Genomic DNA, 22,918 nt, shown 5'->3' with positions numbered 1-22,918 from the left:
TTCAAAGCGGGGGGCTGGAGAGATGGCTCAGAGGTAAAGAGCACTGGCTGCTCTTCCAGAGGTCCTGAGTTCAATTCCCAGCAACCACATGGTGGTTCACAACCATCTATAATAGGATATGATGCCCTCTTCTGGCATGCAGGCGTACATGCAGAGCACTCATACATAAAATACAAATAAATAAAAAAATTTAAAAAAAAAAAGGAAGTTCAAAGCGAACCTGTGGGACATAGTGAGACTTTGTCTCAAAACAAACAAATGAGCTACAAAAAAACAAACCCAACTGCAATATAGTCTTGCATTTTTAATTTAAAATTATTAGGGTGTACATAATATATGCCAGCATCATTGCCTTTCTTCCTTTCTTTCTTTCTTCCTTCCTTCCTTCCTTCCTTCCTTCCTTCCTTCCTTCCTTCCTTCCTTCCTTCCTTTCTTTCTTTCTTTTTCTTTTTTTGAGGCAGGGTTTCTCTGTGTAGAACTCACTTTGTAAACCAGGCTGGCCTCAAACTCACAGCGATCCACCTGCCTCTGCCTCCCAAATGCTGGGATTAAGGCGTGCACCACCACACCCAGACTGCCAGCATCATTTTCATTTTCTGTGACATGATACTATGTGCGTCACTACTCAATTATTCATTATTGTCAAGACTTTCTCAGGATTCTTTCAGTTACTAGAAATAACAAAACTCCAGACCCAGGGAGGAGCCAGAGGCAATCTCTGGCAGGCTTCCTCCCTCTTGAGGATTAGCCACCAGCAGGTCAACCGACCCCTACAAACCTCAAGCTCAGCAAGACCATTACGTCCCCAAAGTGCCTTCAGACAAGTGAGTTCTAGGCTCCAGTGTCTACACCAACTTGGATCCAATCGTATAGATTTGACTGCTTGATAACTGGTGTGACCAGAACACAGGATCCAATGCTGCCCATCTCAGACTATTTAAATTGTTCTCGGCTGTTCACTTTCATGAGCTTTACCCCACCATTAACCTTTAGAAACACAGTTGATGGTTTCTGTGGTGTTAACTCTTGGCCGTGACCGAATCAAGGAGGAGGGCACCGTGAATTTGCTCAACTTCAATGAATTCGACGCCCTTGTCAAACTGCTTTTCAGATAAGGCTGGTTTAACCCGTACTTCAGAAAACAGAAAGCTCTGATAGGTTTGTTTTAATCTCAATTTATTTTAAAAGCTAGGATCCAGAGTTTAAAAGATTGTTAGGCTCAATATGAGGAAATCCACCTGTATGTCAAAAGACAAACTGAGAAAATGTGAATTTTCACATTATTTGATCATTACTTATTAGAGAAAAATGCTAGTGTATGGGTTATGACCGAAATGAGCATGTTTATACGTCTGTTTCTGCTGATATTTTATTTCGTGGCTTTTCTTCTAATTTCCTTGAGTCTTTTTCTATTGGAACAAGCCTCTTATTAGTTCTTAAAGCTTGTATTTTTTTCAATGAGTTTTGTTTTGTTTTGAAGCGCTGAGGATCAAACTCAGTACCTCCCACATGCCAGGCCAGCACTCCACACTAAGCGAGGCCCCTCACCCAAGCTGCTATATTTTAGCCTTTTCTCTTGCTTATGTGTTGCAGATGTTCAGCCATTTGTGGTTTTTTGTTTTTTTTTGTTTGTTTGTTTTTCACTTGATGATTTGGTCAGGAGCATATGACCTTTAGGTTGTATGATTACTTTTTTTAAAAGGTTTTTTTTTTTTTTTTTTTTTTGGTTTTTCGAGACAGGGTTTCTCTGTGTAGCTTTGCGCCTTTCCTGGAACTCGCTTTGGAGACCAGGCTGGCCTCGAACTCACAGAGATCCGCCTGGCTCTGCCTCCCGAGTGCTGGGATTAAAGGCGTGCGCCAGGGTTTTTTTATTTTTATGTTTTGCATGTGACTGTTTCGCCTGCCTGTTTGTATGTGCACCACATGTGAGCCTGGTGCCTGTGGAGGCCAGGAGAGGGTGTTCGATCCCTTGCAACTAGAGTTATAGACAACTGTGAGCAGCCATGTGGGTGCTGAGAACTGAACCCCGGGCCTCTGTAAGAACAGCAAGTGCTCTCAGCTGCCAAGCTGCCTCTCAGCCGCTCTCGCTCCCGTTTCCAGTTTGGTTCTACCACTGCACTTTGCGTCTCGAACCTTGACTTCCGCTCTGGTAAACATGAAAACACCTACATCACGGAGTTGTGAAGTTTAAATGAAAGAAAGCATCTGATTAACTGGGAGCAGCTCCTGCCCTGCATTAATTAATCTTAGATGTCATCACCTTGATTTGTGACGTTTTCCAGTGTACCAAGGCTTTCCAACTCATTGAGACCAACAGTATTTTATTTACAGTGCAGTATGTTTCTAGGCTTAAAAAAAAAAAAAGAAAGAAAACTCCCTACAGCTTTCTGTTTTTCAAAGTACAACTTAATTAACAAGCATGTATGGAGACCTTACCTAATTTCTTATTCATAGAGATTTAAAAGCATGAACTATATGGTTATTAATATCACTGAACTAGACACTTGAGGTGACAGATTTTATGTTACATGTCTCTTATGACAGTTTTTAAATTAGTAATGTAAGATACCAACAAATGATTGAATTATATAACTTTATATACTTTAATATAAAATATAAAGTATTATATGCTTTAATATGAAGTTTAAAGTATTATATACTTTATATTTCAATAAAGCTCTTTTTAAAGCTACCTGGAAAAATAAAATTCCATTTAGAGTAGTTTCGCAATATTTCCAAATGAAAATGTTTTTGTAAGAATTGCTTTGCACTGTGTATGATTCATTTACTTGATAAATATTTTCTGAGTACCTCTTAAGAAGCCAGTCCTAGGCGAGGCCCTGGTGACTCATTTGTCACCAATATAGTCATGGAGAGTATGGTAAAAGTGTAAGAGAAGAGAGGCTTGGGTGATGCCTCTGTCAGTCAAGTGCTGGGCTGACCACACAAACTCAGGAACGGAGTTCAGATCCCCCGCCTCCCTGACAAGCCAGCCCAGCAGCACACACCTACGCCTACATCCCAGCACTGGACAGGCAGAGAGAGGAGGATCTCTGGGGCTTGCTGATCAGCCAGTGTAGCCAGTGGGCAAACTTCAGGTTCAGAGAGAGACCCTGTCTCAAAAAATAAGGTGGAGTGCATTAATAATAATAATAATAATAAAACAATGTTAAAACCTTGCCTTTACACAAATATATACACATGGCACACATGCATGCATACAGTTGCAGGAACAGATAATTTGTAAAAATTATATATACAAAAAATTAAACACAGTCAATGTTTCATTATAAATCTGAAACATTCTGTCCTAGAAAGCTTAAGAGTGTTGTATAGGGGCTGGAGAGGTGGCTCAGAGGTTAAGATCACTGACTGCTCTTCCAGAGGTCCTGAGTTCAACTCCCAGCAACCACATGGTGGCTCACAACCATCAGTAATGAGATCTGGTGCCCTCTTCTGGTCATACATGCTGTATACAAAATAAATAAATAAATCTTTAAAAAAAAAAAAAAAGAGTGTTGTATAATGGGGGAATGGGAGGGGAGACTCTGAGGAAGCTAAGCTGTGACTTAAAGGAAGAATGGGTGTGTACAGAAGAGCTTTCCACTGAATCCCATGACTGCTTTAGAATAAATAATGAACAGATTTACAGTGACCTGGAGCTTATGGAAACAGCGATAGTGAAAGCAAATGGTCCACAAGTCTCCTGTCAGCTGCCTTAAGGCACTGAAATCCAGCCGATTAGGGATGTAACATGTAGGAAATGCTGTGTGCCATGTGCCTGAGGCTTTCGCGTGCCTAGGAATTTACCTTTGTGTTCCTCTGGGCCACTAAATCTACCCCAGGCCTGTGAGGAGGGATGCCCCCGTGGCTGGTCTTGAATCTACTTGTAAATTCCCTTCTTTCAGTTCCAGCAAGTTTGCTGCTGTTGGCTTCCACAGAGCCTTGACTGACGAGCTGGCTGCCCTGGGGAGAACCGGCGTCAAAACATCGTGTCTCTGCCCTAACTTCATCAACACGGGCTTCATCAAGAACCCGAGTACCAAGTAAGCTGGGACCGGAGCGAGAGCGCAGTGCGGGCGGTTGCTGTGGATCTCATTCTGGAGGGATTGGAGGGGGCTCCTGAACAGATTAATCCCTGAAATAGCTGACATCCGATTCTGTCAGTTCACCTTGCTTTCAGATCTTGTAGGTGGTGGGAAAACAGGTGCGGAAACAAAGGGAGTGGGGAGAGCGTGACTGTAAGGCAGATCTGAACAGCGCAGGTGAACTGCCTAATCTTTTCTTTCTGCCACCTGGATCAGCGCGATTCAGACTCACATGGACGTTCCTGTGTCCTGAGTGACTGGGACAAACGCTGGTCTCTCCAACCCCAGAGATGACTTATATTGTTGGGTTGAGGTAGGGTAGTGGTGAGGATGCTGCCTGGATCCCTGGTCCAAAGCCACATAGGTTACTCTGGTGCTACAGTGTGAAAAGTTCTTCTCTTGGTGCGTTTAGAGATTATCTTCCAAAATGAGTTCCAGACCAACTGTTTCTTTGGTTAAAAAAAAAACAATCCTAGAGAATCAGTGCTGGAGATCATTTTTCATCTTTCATCTCTTCGGCATTAGCTTTAATGTCTTAGTGATCATAATGCAGGTCTAATTACGTAGCTCTGACTAGCCTGGAACTTACTATGTAGACCAGGCTGGGCTTAGTTCACAGATATTCACCGCCTACCCCACCCCTACCCCAAGTGCTGGGATTAATGATGTACACCCCCATACCCGGCCCATAATGCATATTTTTAAGATTCAAACATTATAGGAAATACTAATGGACAAGATCCTCTTTCAAATTTCCTTCATTGGCTGGGCAGTGGTGCACACTTTTAATCCCAGCACTCGGGAGGCAGAGGCAGGCGGATCTCTGTGAGTTCGAGGCCAGCCTGGTCTACAGAGTGAGTTCCAGGACAGGCTCCAAAGCTACACAGAGAAACCCTGTCTTGAAAAACCAACAACAACAACAAAAAACAACAAAAACAAAAAACTTTCCTTCATTGGTAGGACCCTCTCTATTAACATTGGATAACATCTTTCTAGACAGCTTTGCATGTGTTAAATAAAAGTATAAACTTTACTTTTTAACTGAGGTAAGACCTCACCAGGTGGACCTGGCTGGCCTTGAACACATCCACCTGCCTCCGTGTCCCCAGGGCTGGGATGAAAGGTATTAGACACTGTGCCTGACAGAGTTTAAGTCACACTCATGAACTTTATACACATAAGGAAGCAGCATACGTCCTGAGCATATCTTCTTGACCGTGCATGCAGAGGACTGTCAGTGCCGTTGACTGTGTGCATTGTATAGTCTGCCACATGCTGTTTGGAGCCTGTTTTCAGAGTCATAAAATTCAGAGCTTTAACGTAAATGATGTTGGTTTTCAGAAGAATAGGGTCTCCTGGTGATGATTTTAGGATTAACTAAATTGTTCAGATTTTTAAAACAGCAAGACTGTAATGAGTATCTTTGTGTATGGGTATTTTCAGATTTGAGTAGTTATTTCCTTCAGGTCGATCCATGAAGGGTCATTAGTATATCAAATCAAATATTTAGAAATTGTCATTATTCCTACACAGTGCCCCTCCAGAAGCGAGGCACTAGTTGACACTCTACCCACAGTGAGGGCAGGTATCTTACTCCTTCATCAGCCTACTTTCTGCTCACTTTTTAAATCATTGCCAACTCCAGACATGAGTAATCTTTATATTAATAACTGCTTTCATGGCTCATCTGTTTCCTGGTATCTGCTCCCTTTTCTAGGGAGCTGCAGAGTTTTCAAGCAAACAGCCCTTCGTGTATCTGAGATCCCTTTACATGTCACATTGGTTGCTCCCCGCATGGCCTTTAGGCTCCATGAGGTGTTTGGAAAGGTCTCTCTCATGCCACACTTGTATCTACCCAGAGCACTTTCTAGTAGCTTGGGTGGGAGGAGATGGGGGTGACAGTGCTAAGGACTGGGCCCAGTGCTCTGCACACATGCCAGGCAGGTGCTCTGCCAGGGAACGCCATATTCCAGTCCTTTCGGTAGACTCTTATGGCTGTACGTTTTACATTTAAATCTTTACCTCAACTTACTTTGGCTTGAGAAAGAACTGAGGTTACAACACAGCCTAATTGCTTTTCCCAAATAGTTAATGAGTTATTCTGTTCTATTGTTTAATAACTCATTATTTCCCTCACTGGCCTAAATTTATATCATAAATTCATGTATGTACTTGGCTATGCATTTGGATTCTGTATTTGGTTATATTGATAACATAAAAATTTTTAGCTTATTCTGCAACACCCCCCCCCTCAGATTTTGTTCTGCTCTCTTTCTAATTTGACTGGTCTTTGTGAAATGTATCTGAGATTAATGAGGAATATGTAGGTAATTCACTTAAGAAGATGGCACATTCTATCTTAGATTTATGGGATGGGTGGAAAGCCAACACTGGACCAAAATATGGAACTGTTTAAAAGTCCCCCAGGGCCCATCACACACATGCTCCTGCCTACAGTAGGATCGTGCCCCTGTGATGTCATCACAACTGAGAGCCTGGTGAGGCGAAATGCATGTGACCTACCGGCCCTACCTAACACCACAGCAACACAGTGAGGCGGGGTCTGCTGTGCTCGCTGGAAGCTGCGGCTGCCCAGACAGAAAAATGCTGAAGTTAGCATTTGAAATACGATGTCACAGAGAGTAGAGCCACCATAAAGCTGAAAGATCATGATTGAGCCGTGAACCCTAAGTCCATCTGTAGTATAAAAATCGTTTTCTCTGTAGTTTTTCCATCGGTACATATTCATTGTCCTTGGGGTTATGTTAAATAAGGACATTTTCTTTCTTTTTTCTTTTTAACCTGGGAGCATCTGTTTTGTTTACTTAATTAATTACTTTGAAACCACTAAGTGGATTTATTTTACAAAGCAATATGCAAGTGATACCAAACTAGTAACAACTTATGAAGATCTATACAGTGATGCAATTTATACTAATAACAGATTGCCAGATAGTTTAGCAGCAATTAGGATTGGGGCTAGAAATGTAAAATTCACCAGGTGGTGGTGGTGTAGGCCTTTAATCCCAGGACTCAGGAGGCAGAGGCAGGTGGATCTCAGTGAGTTTGAGGCCAGCCTGGTCTACAATGTGAGTTCCAGGATAGCCAGGACTGTTACACAGAGAAATCCTGTCTTGAGGAAAAAAAAAAAGGTATGTAAAATTCATCATGGTGAGTTACAGTGTGGTTAGAAGTTAGTGATGAAACCTTGTTCTGATTGACAATCAAAGACCCCTCCTGTCTTATGGTCATTAAGTGTGATGCTAAGAATCTTGAAGTATATATTTTGCAGGGAAATGGTTGATAAAAATAGCATTTAGTCAGATCAACCAGGTTTCCTAAAACCATAGGCTGATTCACATTTAATAAATTTATAATGTCGGTACTATGTATAGATACATTTTACAGGATGTTAACTTCAAAGATGAATAAGAAGAATATATTTATTGTTACAACTTGAATTTGTAACAAACACTTTACAGGTGCCCTCCCCCCAACCCCCGCTACAGACATCTGCTTTTTGAATTTTTCTGGGTGCTGGGGATGGAACTCACATCGTCATGCCGCACAGCAAGTACTTTACTGGCTGAGCCATCTCTCCAGCCCCTGCTTGTACATTCACACTGTGTGTACATACACAATTGTATGTATCTATATACATCCTAGGAATCACAAATGAGCGAAAGCATGGCTTGATTCACTTAATAAGATTATCTCCAGCTCCATCCATTTTTCTGTAAACAACGTAACTTCATCTTTACAGCTGAGAAAATTTCACTGTGTGTACGTCACATTTTCTTTACCCTGTTGTTGGACACCTAAGTCCTCTCCATCACTTAGCTACTGTGAATAGAGCTGCAGTGAACACTGGTGTGCAAGTGTCTGTGTCAGGCTGGTGTGGAGTCCCTCCCATCACCCTGGGAATGGTATACCTGGACCTTATGGTAGATCTCCATCCTGATCTCCCTTCTGGTTCACTTCCTCACCAGCAGTGTGTGTGAGGAAGCAGAGCTTGTCCTGGTATTCTTAACGGCTGACATGTCCTCACCTGAGCTCTGGTTTGCTTTTGGAAGCGCTGCCATGCTGACTAAGGGAGGTGGAAGCTCGGGGTGGTGTGTTCGTCTTTCTCTGGTGGCTGCTGAAGCTGAGCGTCTTTTCCATGTTTATTGACTGTATTTTATCTTTTGAGGACTATTTGTTCCTTTTACTTCTTTGCCTGGATTGGGTGTCTTGATATTTAGGTTTTTAGTTCTTTGTACAATCTAGATATTAATCTTCTGTCGGATGTTCAGCAAGCTAAGATTCTGTCCCAGTCTGCAGTCTGTCTGTCTTCACTTGTGATTACCTTTTCTGTGCAGAAGCTTTTCAGTGTCATGAGATCTCACCCCAAAATAATCTATGTTAAGACACAGTTTTGTTAGGAAAGAAAAGCAAGAATGAACCCGGGGGTCTTCTAGTAGGCTCCTGAGGAGGGAAGACTTCACTCTGGAGGTGAAATCTCTACCTGCCTCAGCAACATGGGAAGCCCTGCCTGAGAACAAAACAAAACAAAAACAAACAAAACAAAAACCCAGAAACAAACAAAAAGCCCCAAAGCAAGACTGTCTAGTTCAAAAATCCAGTTCTTAACTCCATCCGAATTAACTATGAAACCCTAATTTGACCCTGAAGGAAGAAAAGGGTCAGATCAGTTGGGGTTGTGGAGCAGTTGAGAAGGGAGTCTTGTTCATTAAATCCAAGAGCAGGTGTGCCGAAATAACACTTGCCACTGTCCTCTCTTACTCAGGATAAATGCTAAACTAAAATATTGGCATCTGTGTTCTTAAAAACCCCGGCTATCTTTCAGTTATTAAAATCAGATGCCACATTTTAAAGCTGTTGCTGGTTTAACCTCGTCCTGGGATGGGCTGAACAAGGCAAGAGTGCCCTCTTCTGGCAAAACTGTATCCATACAAGAAATAATTACAGGACATTTTAAAAACGCGAATGGCAGCATGTACCCCAACCCAGTACTTAACACTGTCTTTTTCTTACACCTTGAGCGCTGGGGCAGATGCTGTCTCGTTGTCGGGTAGATGAGTCGACTGAGGCTTACAGATAGCCTAGCAACTCACCCATGAGCAGTAGAATGGAACCTCAGACCTGGTTACACAAAGCCAGATTTCTCACTGAAGAAACTGGAACAGCTTCTAGGCGGCTGAATTTGAAATGATGCGTCTCATATTAGTGTTGGTATTTAAATCCACTCTAAAGGCACTCAGGTGTAGTTTGTCACTTCGGGTGTTTATATATGTAACACACTGCAAAGAAATGGGTTTTCCATGACAGCTAGAGGTCACTGCAGTCTAAAGTTATGGGAATTAAATGTTATCATGCATTCCAATTAAGTTCTTGAGAACTAAGAATTATTTTTATTAAATCAACTGGGATAGTGTACTGGCTGGTTATGTGTGTCAACTTGATACAAATCATAGAGAGGAAGGAGACACAGTTGAGGAAATACCTCCATGAGATTCAGCTATAGGACATTTTCTCAATTAGCGATCAATGGCCAAGGCTGGGTGGTCATCCCTGGGCTGGTGGTCCTGGGTTCTATAAGAAAGCAGGCTGAGGGCTGGAGGCTTAGTGGTTAAGAGCACTGGCTGCTCTTCCAGAGAACCTAGGTTCAATTCCCAGCACCCACATGGCAGCTCAAAACTGTCTATAACTCCAGTTCCAGGGGTTCCCACACCCTCAGATATATGTTCAGGCAAAATATCAATGCACATAAAATAAAAATTAATAAATTATTTTTTTAAAAAAAGAAAGAAAGAAAGCAGGCTGAGCAAGCCAGGGGAAGCAAGCCAATAGGCGGCATCCTTCCATGGCCTCTGCATTAGCTCCTGCCTCCAGGTTCCTGCCCTGTTTGAATTCCTGTCCTGACTTCCCTCAATAATGAACAGCAATATGGAAGTGCAAGCCAAATAAGCCCTTTCCTCCCCCACTTGCTTTTGGTCCTGGTCTTTCGTCACAGCAATTGAAATGCTAAGACAAATAGCAATAGCATTATTTCAAAAACATTCGCCTGCTGAATGCCAGAAGCTGCACTATATACTTTGTATTTGCCTTTATACTGTGCTCTAATCCTGGATGGCCAGGTTTGATCCTCTGGCCATAGTTTGGTATGTTCATAATCTCTCTGTCTCTGTCTCATCTCATACAGCCAAAGCTGGATTCAAACTCACTATTGCTGGGATTACAGGCGTGGACCACTCCACCCAGCTGATCCTGCTCTAACTCTTATAACGCTCTCTCTGTGAGATGGGTCAGCTTGCTGTCACTCTGACAGACAAAATACCCGAGATAATCAACTTACACAGAAAAAGCATTTATTTTGGGTCACAGTTTTGGAGGTTCCCACCTGTGATTGGTTGACCTCACACTTTGGGGCACATAGCAAGGCAGCATATCAAGGCAGCAGCCTGTAAACCATGTGTAGCACCTCACACCTCTAATCTTGGTGCTTCCTAAACTGGGTGTCTCAGACTACAGACCATCTTGGGCTTAAGTACCAAGACCCAACGATTTCTGTCTGTTCTCCCTGAACTTCATAGTCAGACCCTGTCTTCCATAAGCAGTCTTGGGTACTGATTGAATTTCTTTTTAAAGTCCTGCTCCATTTCTCAGTTTCTTCTCGGGCCAGTCTCTGTGGTTGCTATTTCTTGGGTTGGTGCATTTCACGTGGACTCTAACTGGCATACCATTGTTCATGGTGCTCTCAGAACCTTTATTTCTGTGAGGTCCTAGAGATGACCCTGCTTTCACTCCCGCTTTTATATTCTGTGTCTTCTATTTTCCTTAGTTATTCTAGCTTAAACATTGTTAATTTTGTGGTTCTTTTCAGAGAATCAGTTTTGATTTTATGGATTCTTTCTGCTGGCCTCTACTCCACATACCTATAATTAAATCTTTTCTGTTTCTCAATTTGCCTTGCTTTGTGTTTGGTTTACTTTTGACTTGTAGCTTATTTTTTAAATGTTTTTCTTATTTATTTATATTATAATATAATTACATCATTTCCTCCTTTCCCTTCCCTCCCTTCAAACCCTCCCATGTACCGCTCCCCACTCCTCAAATTTGTGGCCTCTTTTTCTTTAATTGAGGCTGTTGGTGGTGGTGGTGGTATGTGTGTATGTTCTTTAATGTATAAATGCAACCTGCTCAGTCCATATAATGTTTCCTGTGTGTCTATGTTTTCAGGGCTGACCATTTGGTACTGGATAACCAACTGGGGTGCTCCTCCCTGGGGAGGACTCTCTCTCCTGCTCTCAGTGTTCCTTAGTCACCTATAGTTCTTCGCCTAAGGTTGAGGCCCGGTGAGCCTTCTCCCTTTCATGTTAGCATGTCTGCCGTTGTCCTTGTTCAGCTCCTGTTTTAGCGGTCCCGTTCGTGAGATTTGATGGGTGTAGCTTCTGACATCCCTAGGGGACACCGTCTGTTGCTCTGGCTCTGACGGTCTTCCCGCCCTTCTTCTGCTGTGATCCCAAGCCTCGGGTTCAGGGTTGTGTTGTTGATGTATCTGTTGGACTGGGCTCTTCCACTCTGCCTTTTGATGGGTTGTGAATTCTGCAGTGGTCTCCATCTGTTACAAAGAAAAGTTTCCTTGATGGGGGTAAGGACTTCAAAAGGATAAATATTTAGAAGGTAGTGAGGGACCATGCTGGTTTAGTGGAGTGACGGCTGTAGGGTCTCCTCTAAGATCTGGGACTTCACTAGCCCTGGGGAGTTGGCCAGGTTCCCAGTACCAGTGTGATTTCCCTCTTGTTGAGTGAGACTTAAGTCCAAGTAGAGAGCTGTCGGTTACTACCAAGGCACTAACCGCTACTGCGCCCTTAGGGTTACCTTGCTGTGCAGGTTCGTAGGCATCATAGCTGGGTAGCTTCCTTCCCCTTGGAAGTCTGGATGGCTTCTCAATATGGACTTTCACATCAATTGATTTGATGCCTTCTTTTTTTTAAGTAGGTTCCCAGCCTTTGGTTCCCCTCTGAGCACTGTGTCTCATACGTTTTGCTGTGGTGTGCCTTCTTTTCATCTCAAAGCATCTGGTTTTCTGCAGCTTCTTCTCTAGTCCACTGGATATACATGTGTGTGTGTCTCTTCCTTCCCCATGATTGTGAACTTCCCAGTTCCCTTTATGTTGCTGATTTCTAATTTCAATCCATTATAGGTTTTATCCATTAGTCAGAACATATTTTGTTCAATTTCAATCTTCTTACACTTACCTAGATTTGTCTTGTGGTCTAATGCATGGCCTGCCCTAAAGAAAATGTTTCTGTATGCTCTTGAAGAGCATGTAGTCTGCCTTGTGGAGGGAGACTTTATCTACATTGTGTCAGCCTAGCTGACATCTAGTGTTGTTGAGTCTTCTGTTCCTTGCTAGTCTTGTCTCATTGTTTCATACACTGTTGAAAGTGGGGAGTAAAATCTCCAACTGTGATTGCCAAACTCTATTTTCTCCTCTCAATTCTGACATTTTTAGCTTCATGTGGTTTGAGACCTTTTGGGAGCAAAGGTCCTTGGGCCTGGAGACATCACTAGGGAAACCAGGAATGTTATATCTGTAGGGCTGTCGTTTCAAAGAAAAGGTTTTATAACCTGTTTTTCAAGCCGGAAGGCTGGGAATGGAGGTGGCTAATAGTCTGCTGATCTGCGTTATCTGTATGACCAGGGGTTCCCTCAAGCTCCCACAGCCAGGACCGAAGGTGACCAATAACCCAAGTGACCTCTATGGCCTTTCTGTATGACTGAGACCATGCCAGATGCTCCCCTAGGCCCATAAGGGAATTCAGGTACCCTGTCTCCAGAACGCATCTTCTCGGAGGAAGTGACAAGTACTTTAAATTGAGCTTTGATGTGATTATGCCTCCTTGTACACAGGAGATTGCATTCTACCAGAAACTTCTCTCCAAGTCGTGCTGGGCTTAAATATGCTTACAATAAACTAATTGGGGTCAGACTCTCGAAGTTTGAACCAACACCAGCTACTGAGTCATATTGAACTGGATTCCCTACACTCTGATGGCCCTGGTGGTCACAGGGACCCCCACAGAGACCCTGTTGTTTCAAGAACAAACTGTTTTTAGTTAAATGTCTTTTTGAAATAATTTATCTCTTTCTGTTCAATTAGTATTATAAACAATGCAGCATAATCTAAACTATTAAACACAGTGTAATTGATAATCTTTTTCTTTCATAGCCAACTTTTAAAACATTTACTCTTCTTGTGTATAGCTCTATTTAGAGAAAACATTTTTCTCTAAATATTTTCAAGTTGTGTGTGTGCATCTCTGTGTGTGTGTGTGTGAAAGAGAGAGAGAGGATTTTATTTTACTTCAGCTAGCCCACAAGCAGGAGATGTGCACAACAAGGTGGCGCTTGTATCGTCGTCATAGAGCTGCACAAAGCTCTAGCTGCGTTTCACCGTCACATCCCAGGGAGTGCTGCTGCCGGCTTGCGCTCACCTAGTGATGCCCCATGAGTAGCCAAGACCTGCCGTGGGAGGGAGCGTTAATGCCATGGAAATCAGCAAGTCCTGCAAAACTGGGAAATCTGTCCGCTGGAGAGTCACTTGTTGAAACTGGCCACCACACTGCTGCCTTGAGCCCTTTTTTTAAATTAAGGAACATTAAAACCTGAGTTTTTGTTGTAAGCAATTGAATTTGTTTTCCCAACCCAATTACTCAGCTACTTAAGTGATAAATCAATCAAACCCAATTCTTTGGCCTGGAAATCCTCCTCAGTCTTCCTGTTTGTCCAACATGCCCTCTTTCCCATCCCAACAGATTGGCTCATAGTATTGATGTATAGTTGTTTTTGTTTGGTTTTGGTTTTGGTTTTCCAAGACAGGGTTTCTCTGTGTAGCTCTGGCTGTCCTAGAACTCACTCTATAGACCAGGCTGGCCTTGAACTCAGAGATCCACCTGCCTCTGCCTCCAGAGTGCTGGGATCAAAGGTGTGTGTCACCATAACCCAGCTTGATTTATAGCTTCTAAAAAAGCTATTGTGAGCATTTATTTAATATGACTGAATTTCCTATCAACACGGGGATGTTGGAAGAAATTGAGCTTTTTTCTGAAAATCATTTCTTTTGACCTTTTGAAACCATAACACTTGACAGTTACTGCACTTCATTCAGAAGTTGTCTGACCTTGGGTAGTGCAGGTACATCAAACAACATTCAGTCCATCACGGCAGCACTTCCTGATGGTGGGTACCAGGCCACAGTGTGGACTTCCTGATGGTGGGTACCAGGCCACTGTGGTTGATAAATTGTGCACCCCAGTAAACTTATCTGGGGGTCAGAGAATAGAACAGCCATAATATTAAACATAGAGGTTAGGCAGTGGTAGCACACGCCTTTAATCCTAGCATTCCAGAGGCAGAAATCCTTCTGGATCTCTGTGAGTTTAAAGCCACACTGGAAACAGCCGGGCATGGTGACTCAAACCTTTAATCCCAGGAAGTGATGGCAGGAAGCAGAAAGGTATATAAGGCGCGAGAACCAGGAACTAGAGCTGGTTAAGCTTTTAGGCTTTTGAGCAGCAGTTCAGCTGAGATTCATTCTGGATGAGGACTCGAGGCTTCCAGTCTGAGGAAACAGAATCAGCTGAGAAGTTGGCAAGATGAGGTCAGCTGAGGCTGGTTCTGTCTCTCTGATCTTTCAGCGTTCACCCCAATACCTGGCTCCTGGGTTTGTTTTTTACTAATAAGACCTTCTAAGATTTATCTATAGGCCACAGTGTAGCCCTCCAATGTGCTATGCCATTTACACAGGTGTTTATGAACTCTGGGTTCCAGAATGACCTTTCCCAGAATGTAGAATTCCACTTGTTCAACACCTTCAGCTTCAGTAAGATGTCTTTTTTCTGAAGCCTGCTTCTGTTTTAGTTTAGGACCCACCCTGGAACCTGAAGAGGTGGTAGAACATCTCATGTATGGGATCCTCACTGAGAAGAAAATGATATTTGTTCCAGGTGCTATAGCGTTTTTGATGGTATTGGAAAGGTGAGTGACAGTTGGGTTTGTCGGCATTGGAAGCCAACATGTTCCTACTAGATTTAAAATCAGTTGATGAAATGCAGTTATATGGGAGTAAGCTGCCGAGCTCATAACAGGTGAAGAGATTCTGGATTTTTAAAACTGAGGGTACTAATCACTGAGGGAAGACTGGAATGGCCACTAAGACATTTTCATGTGTTTTTAAGGTTTGTTAGAGTTCTTTTAAAGAAGTTTATGTCTCTTATCGATGAGCAAGGGTGTTTAAAGCATGTGTTTAAAGTTTACTGTCCAATAATTAAGTAGGATGAAAGGAGACCAAAGTTAGATTTTGTTAAAAATCTTATTGTCATTTGTAAAGCAAAATGCTTATTATCATCAATACTTGGTTCTAGCCCAATTTGTAATTTCAAGGAAATCTGAGAGACATGATCTCACATTACCAATGACAACTGGTTTGGGTTTTAAATTCTGTAATTGACAGCTTAAAGACAGTGGTGTGAGAAAGCCGTCACTGTACCCACCCGGAAGTAACAGCTCTCATTGTTTCTGGCTTCCAAATGGAGACAATGCCAAATGAAGAAGCTTCCCATTTGGGGACCCATCTGTGGAGTCCAGGATGTTTCACTCCTGATTCTTATTCAAAAAGCAGTTCTGCTCTGTCTGCTGTAACCTGCGTCAGCTAAACGGATGGTTGTCTTCTCTCCACAAAGCTTACCTTCCAGCAATCTCGAATGCCCTTTTGATTTGCAGACCTTTAGTGACATATAGAACAAAAGATAGTTTAGAAGAGACCAAATTAAAAAAAACAAACAAACAAACAAACAAACTCAGCATCTGTAATGCAGGAAGAAATACTAGCAAGAGGCCTTGAAAAGTTTTGAATGAAGCAGTTCACTTATTTGTCATAGTGTTTGTTCAGTTGGTAACAAAGATACATTTTAGATACTCATTCACAGATCTCATGGGAGGTTTCATGCTATAGAAAAGTCATTTTGAAGCATAGGAGCCACTAAATAATCTATAATTTTAGAGATCTTGGCCTTGCTTGCAGTGTGGTCCTTGGATTATGAGCATCCATGTCCCTGAGAGTTTGTTAGGAGCACAAAATGAGAATTTGTGTTCCCTCCGACTCCCCAGAAGATGCATGGTAAAGTGTCTGCAGCATTCTTTGCACACTGGAATCCCACAGAGAGGCTAAGGAAAGTGCTGATGTCTGAGACCCGCTCCTCCAGCTCTTCCCGTGACCCTGAGGCACAGCAGAATTTAGAAAGTAGTTGTATTAAGAATGCCTGTAAAACACACACCCTCATTCCCTACCTGAGAAATCTGTGTGGCCTTTGAGGCTGTAACAGTGAGCCTCAGGAGAGCTGGGAAAAACAACCGCCCTTACCCTCTGATAGAGGCTTCTACAGCTGCATGGAGTTGCTTGAGAAATCTACTTAACAAGTAGATCCTGCCACCTTCTAGATATTTTAATATAGGGTATTTGAATCTGGACTCAGAAATCTGTATTTTAATAGGTAATTGCTATGAGCAAAAAAATAGTATTTTAAGGATTACTGAACTAAAGATTTAAAAAAAAAACCTTAAGATATCTAAGTACGACAAGCATTCTATCCCCTTCTACTCAAAACCCAGTTGAACATGCCCTGGAGTTTAGGTGAAAAGCTCATGGGAAGGGCTAAAGAAATGGTTTGGCAGTTAAGAGCACTTGCTGCCCTTACAGGGGGACCAGGGTTCACTTCCCAGCATGGTGACTCCCAACCGTCCATAACTCCAATTCCAGGGGATCTGGTGCCCTCTTCTGGCCTGAGAGGACACCAGGCATACATACCATGCACTTACAAACACAGACAAAACACTCACCCACATAAAATAAAAAAGAAATCTTTTTATTAAAACAATCTAAAGTTCACTGTGAGCCACTGTTTACTACTCTTACTGCTATTGACAGTATAGGGTGTGCGGTTTCCAAACACTGAATACTGCCCAGCAGATCACTGTATGTCATTACACTGACTTATATATTCCATTTACTTTCTCTCAGACCCATTGGACTGTGACAAGCTTCAAAATATTCTTTAGTGCACACTATGCGGAGGAAAAAAAAAATGAGATGAGCTGCATGTCTGTCACTATTTGTAGCCTTGAATACTAACATAGAGATTGTTCACAAGAACAGTTAGGCATAAATGTTTCCATATACACATGGGAAATCTAAACTCAAAAGTCAATTAAATTTGCTCAACATTATGCTCAAAATCCAGGGCACTGCCCACATTTTCATTTAGCTGCTCCCTTCTCAGGGCTTTAGTGCAACATTTCAGTGATGTTTTCAATTAGAAAGCATCATATTAGCTCTGGATTTTACTTACTTTCCAGCTTCAGGGTTCTTTTTAACCCTTTAGCGTCTCAGTTATTCAGCTTTGTATACCTCCTCTCTGAGATCTTTTTTTTTAAAGGGAAGAATATGTTGATTTCAAAAGTAAATAAGTACATATATGTGTAAATTTCAAAAGATACTCGGGATACTCCTGCCCTAGAGAAAGTTAACCCTTGTTCCTCATTTAAGAAGGAAGTGAATTGAAATGGAAAATCTAAGTTCAAGCTAAGGTTCTTCATCATGTCTATAATGAGTCTGACACACTATATCATAAATTAAACATTAAGTATTTAAAATGACTATGTTTTACAAATGTACTTAGTATCATGTTCCTAATTGTGTTTACACATCTCTTCTAGGATCCTTCCTGAGCGATTCCTGGCAGTTTTAAAACACAGGATCAATATTAAGTTTGATGCAGTTATTGGATACAAAGATAAATGATGAAGACTGCCTGGTTTTCTTGAAAGCTGATTTACCGGGCTCAAGTTGATTTCTTCCCATATTAATCAAGATTTTAATGTTTTTAACTTTTGTTTTTCTCGATATCTTGCTTCTTCACCGTCTCCTCTTGAAGTGTGACCATGAAAGCCAGTTTCACATCCTAGAGCCAAGTGGCCTTAAGAGTTGCTCTTGCCAGGCGGTGGTGGCGCACGCCTTTAATCCCAGCACTCAGGAGGCAGAGCCAGGTGGATCTCTGTGAGTTCAAGGCCAGCCTGGTCTACAGAGCGAGATCCAGGACAGGCACCAAAACTACACAGAGAAACTCTGTCTCAAAAAACAAAAAACAAAACAACAACAACAAAAGAGTTGCTCTTACTGAAAAGGGATGGGCGGGGGTGGGGTGGGGTGGGGACAGTCTATTTCATGATAATACATTTCCCAGATTTTGTAGCTCGTCACCAAGTTTTCAGAGCTTGTGCTATCAATTTTTATTTACAGTGTTTGTAATTGCACTCTCAGTTTATATAATTCACATTTCCTCTTCTATTCCATATACAATTAGAAACCTTTATCTCTAGATTGAATGAAGGACTGCGTCCTGTGTCACTTCACAATGGTTTCATGTGCTCTGGGACATTCCATCCCATTTATCAAATACCGTTTCCTTAAATACCAGTCCAAGTAAGCTGGGGGTAGATGCTGTGGCAGAGATAAAAGCATCTGCAGGATTTCAGGCTGAAGTACAGGGGAATACACTTACAATGCTAATAACAAATGGACCAGATTTCAGTTCTGAGTGTCTCCATCTGCTACACATAGAACATGACTTGAACTTTAAAGGAAAATCAATGATGCAATAAAGTCTCTCTCTCTCTCTCTCTCTCTCTCTTGGTTTTGTTTTGCTTTTTGTCTCCAGAAATTTCTTGAATGTGAAGTTCGGTGAGGTGGAACTGTATGATCAGGCTTCAGGTGGGGCTGGGTATGTGGCTCTATTGGTAGAGTACAAACCTGACGTGCACAAACCACTGGTTCCACCCCTAGCACTCTGCAAATCTGGCCTGGTAGCACACGCACTTATCCCGGGGTTCTAGAGCTGGAGGCAGGAGGAGGTTCAAGGTCACACTCAGCTATGTTGTGAGTTGGAGTCAGGATACCTGAGACCCTGTTTTAAAAAGAATGGCACTTAAAGGGGAAGCACCTGATACGGTATGGTAGCCCCCATCTCCCTTCGAAACGGCTTTATTCATTGGGCTAATATCCATGTACCATAGGCTTGCCGACCTTAGCTGCCAGTGGAGTGGGCATGGTGGAAGCCTCCAGAAACTTTAGTAAGAGAACTCACTGTGAATTTCAGGATTTCCATGAAACACATTTTAGCTTCCAAAACTTTCATCAGAAATTAAAGCAAAGATGAATTTTAGCAGTGACCAGCATGTGCCCTGCTTCTTTACCTATGAAGCTGGCAAAATAGAAACTCATTTCTTTTGGTAGACTTTTTTTTTTTATTAAGAAAAAATGTTTTTATTCACTTACATACCAATCACAGATCCCCTTTTTCCCTCCTCCCGCTCCTCCAGCCTCCCCTCCCCAAACCCACCCCCCATTCCCTCCTCATCCAAGGCAAGGCCTCCCATGGGGAGTCAGCAGAGCCTGGTACATTTAGGAGAGGCAGGTCCAAGCCCCTCCCCCTGCATCAAGGCTGTGTAAGATGTTCCACCATAGGCACTGGGCTCCAAAAAGCCTGTTCATGCACCAGGGATGGATCCCAATCCTACTGCGGAGCGGGGCGGGGGACTTAAGCAGATCAAGCTACACAACTGTCTGGCTTATGCAGAGGGCCTAGTCCAGTCCTGTGGAGGCTCCTCAGGTGTTAGTCTAAATGTCATGAATTCCCACTAGTTTGGTTTGGTTGTCTCTGTAGGTTTCCACATCATGATCTTGATGCCCTTGCTCATAGAATCCCTCTTCTCTCTCTTTGACTGGACTCCTGGAGCTCAGCCTGGTGTTTGGCTGTGGATCCCTGCATCTGCTTCCATCAGTTACTGGAGAAAGGCTCTATGATGACAGTTAGGGTATTCACCAATCTGATTACTGGGGTAAGCCAGCTCAGGCACCCTCTCCACTATTGCTAGTAGTCTAAGCAGGGGTCATCCACTTGTGGATTCCTGGGAACTTCTCTAGCACCCAGTTTCTCCCTATGCCCATGATGTCTCCCTCTATCATGGTATCTCTTTCCTTGCTCTCCCGTCCCTGTTCCAGCTCGACCATCCCGTTCACTTATGTTCTCATCCCCCATGCCCTACTCTCCATTGCCCCCGCCATCCCCAGTTTACCCATAGAGATCTCATCTATTTCCCTTTCCCAGGGCAACCCATGCGTCCCTCTTTGGGTCCTCCTTGTTAGCTAGCTTCTCTGGAGCTGTGGGTTGCAGTCTGGTTATCCTTTGCTTTACATCTAGTATCCACTTATGAGTGAGTACATACCATATTTGTCCTCTGTTTGGGTTACCTCACTCAGGATATTTTTCTAGTTCCATCCATTTGCCTGCAAATTTCATTTTTTTTTTTTTTTTTACTGCTGAGTAGTACTCCATTGTGTATATGTACCACATTTTCTTAATTCATTCTTCTGTTGAGGGGCATCTAGGTTGTGGAAACTCATTTCTTTAATGTTAAGACACACAACAGGCAGAGATTGCCACATAATTGTTGTAAAATATTTGTGTACACTGTGAAGATATGTCTTTGCCAAGGCACCTTCTGATTGGTTTAATAAAGAGCTAAATGACCAATAGCTAGGCAGGAGAGGATAGGCAGGACTTCCGGGCAGAGAGAGGAAAGGGGAAGGAGGAATCTAGGCACAGGAATTTCACTAGCAGACTTGGAGCAAGTTGGACATGCTGTATAGAGGAGAGGTAACCAAACCGTGTGGCAGAACATAGATTAAAAATATGGGTTAATTAATTTATAAGAGTTAATTGAGGATGAGCCTAAGCTAAAGGCCAAGCTTTCATAATTAATAAGTCTCTGTGTCATTATTTGTGAGCTGGTGGTCCCAAAAGAAAGTCAAACTACACATGATCTCACAGCAGTCCTGTGCAATGGGACCTTTAGGACCCAAACTGGCTATGGACAGAGCAGGAGCCACCGGAACCCAGAAGAGTAACTCTTTTGACTTAGTTTTTCTCTCTGCGTTTCTTAAAAAGCTTGTTCTAAATCACCAACGTTAGGCAGTGGCTCCCTTGACTCAGAGTCTGAGGCTTATTCAATGTTGTTTGAAGTTAATCCTCACTTGAAATCTGCCTCTCACTAGTATGAGAAAATCCACCTTGTTCATCAGTAGGGCTGCCTCTGAGGATCACACCCAAATCCAAGAACTGAGAGGCTGATTGCCAGCGGTCAGGATTGTGTTCCTGCACTGGGGCCACTTTTCATGTGATGACTAATCCTGATTGTCAGTTTATTTGGATTAAGGAATGCCTGGGGAATTAGCAACGCTCACTACTGGGTGTGCCAGGGAGGTCCTTTCCAGAGACAGTGACTAAGAAAGGAATGCCTCCCTGATATGACAGCACTGTCCTACAGCCTGGGACTGTGGGTGGGACAGAGGGGTAATGAGGGGCACCCCAGAGCCCAGGGGCACCCCGTGCCCTGACTACCACAGTCCAACAGCCCTGCCCACCAGCTCTTCTGCTCTCTCTCTCACAGGTCAGAATCACCAGGTGAGCTGGTCTTGGATTGCAACCTCCTGAGGAAAAGCCACTTCTTCCTCCCTTGAGTTGCTTACTTAAGTGTCTGCCTCATCCCGGCTGCCCTGCTGGCTTGCCAGAATCTTACATTTTATTGGAAACAAAGACCAGAAATGGTGGGAAGTCAGGCCCTTTTCTTTAGCCCAAGTTTGCTGATCATTGACCATATAAACTCCGTGTAAGTCCCAAGAATAGATTATTGCCCTAAAGGTCCTCTGCTTCCACTTCCATTTACCCACACTTTCTTCAGAATTCAAAATATATTTGAAAAATCAGCATATAGATGTCCAGGATAGGAGGGAAACTGCTTAACCTAGAACAAACACTACTGTTTAGACACTGAGTTCCTTCACTTGGAAGTGTGGGACCTGGACCATCTCTGCACGCCACAGTGTAAGTTATCTTGAAACTGAAACAAACAGGTCAGCAGTGGAGTGTGGTCTAACTCCTCTCAGGACACAAAATCTTCCTCAAAATAGATAAGAGCGTTTATTTCCTGTAGAACTAACGGGGTTTGGCTTGTTTTACTTCGTCATCCTTTGTCAAAGACTGAGGGAGATGAACCTCTTACTTCGTGGTCTTCTGTCCAGTTCTAGGTGCCCGGTAGTGTAGAGAGCACTGGACAGCCTAGTCCAAGCTAGAATCTAGCACAAGCTGAGAAATTCTCAACCTGTGGGGCACGATCCCTTTGGGTATTGAACAATTGTTTCACAGGGGTCACCTAAGACCACCTGCATATCAGATATTTGCATTATAGTTCATAACAGTGGCAAAATTACAGTTATGAACTAACAATGAAAATAATTGTATGGTTTAGGGTCACTACAACATGAGGAACTGTGTTAAGGGCCAAAGCATTGGGAAGGTTGAGAACCACTGGGCTAGATGGTCATGAGTTTCATTTTCCTGTCTATGAAGTGACTAAATCAGCCCACATAATCTCCCCGTGACCTTTTGCTCTGTTAAATACATGCCTTTCAGTCAAAGCAAGCGAGAGGTAGCACTTTCTCAGCCTCACTGGTGTTTCCCACCAGAATGACACTTCTGACAAGTGTCCAAGACCAAACACAGAATAATTTCCTTCGTTTCTCTTCATACATTCCATGCCAGTCACCATCCCCACGAGGTTGCTTCCAGCCTGGATCCCTCTCTGAAGTTCAGGGACACATCCAAGTGACTTCTTGATGTCTCTATAGGTCTGCCAACAGGGACCTTTAA

At 42.9% G+C, this 22,918-nt stretch overlaps 1 protein-coding gene and 1 long non-coding RNA gene across 3 annotated transcripts in view; one reads left to right on the top strand and one right to left on the bottom strand.

Moving 5' to 3' along the window:
* Positions 1–18,830, top strand: part of Hsd17b11 (hydroxysteroid 17-beta dehydrogenase 11) — a 45,026-nt gene extending 26,196 nt beyond the window's left edge. Inside the window, exons 5-7 of the mRNA XM_052735566.1 lie at positions 3,909–4,046; positions 15,015–15,131; positions 17,868–18,830. Of these exons, the coding sequence (XP_052591526.1) occupies positions 3,909–4,046; positions 15,015–15,131; positions 17,868–17,952 (340 nt within the window). The 3' untranslated portion in view covers positions 17,953–18,830. The remainder of the gene's footprint in view (positions 1–3,908; positions 4,047–15,014; positions 15,132–17,867) is intronic.
* Positions 18,831–22,170: 3,340 nt separating this feature from the next.
* LOC128108681 (uncharacterized) overlaps positions 22,171–22,918 on the bottom strand; it is a 36,684-nt gene continuing 35,936 nt past the window's right edge. For both annotated transcript variants that reach the window (XR_008217575.1, XR_008217577.1), the window contains exon 4: positions 22,171–22,912. This is a non-coding gene — a long non-coding RNA (uncharacterized LOC128108681). The remainder of the gene's footprint in view (positions 22,913–22,918) is intronic.

Source organism: Peromyscus californicus, unplaced genomic scaffold (genome assembly GCF_007827085.1).
Source record: "Peromyscus californicus insignis strain IS unplaced genomic scaffold, ASM782708v3 Scaffold_13__1_contigs__length_99412109, whole genome shotgun sequence".
In the NCBI taxonomy this organism is placed as follows: Eukaryota; Metazoa; Chordata; class Mammalia; order Rodentia; family Cricetidae; genus Peromyscus; species Peromyscus californicus.
Note: the sequence above shows the minus strand (reverse complement) of the source record. Positions and strands in the feature narration are given on the sequence as shown.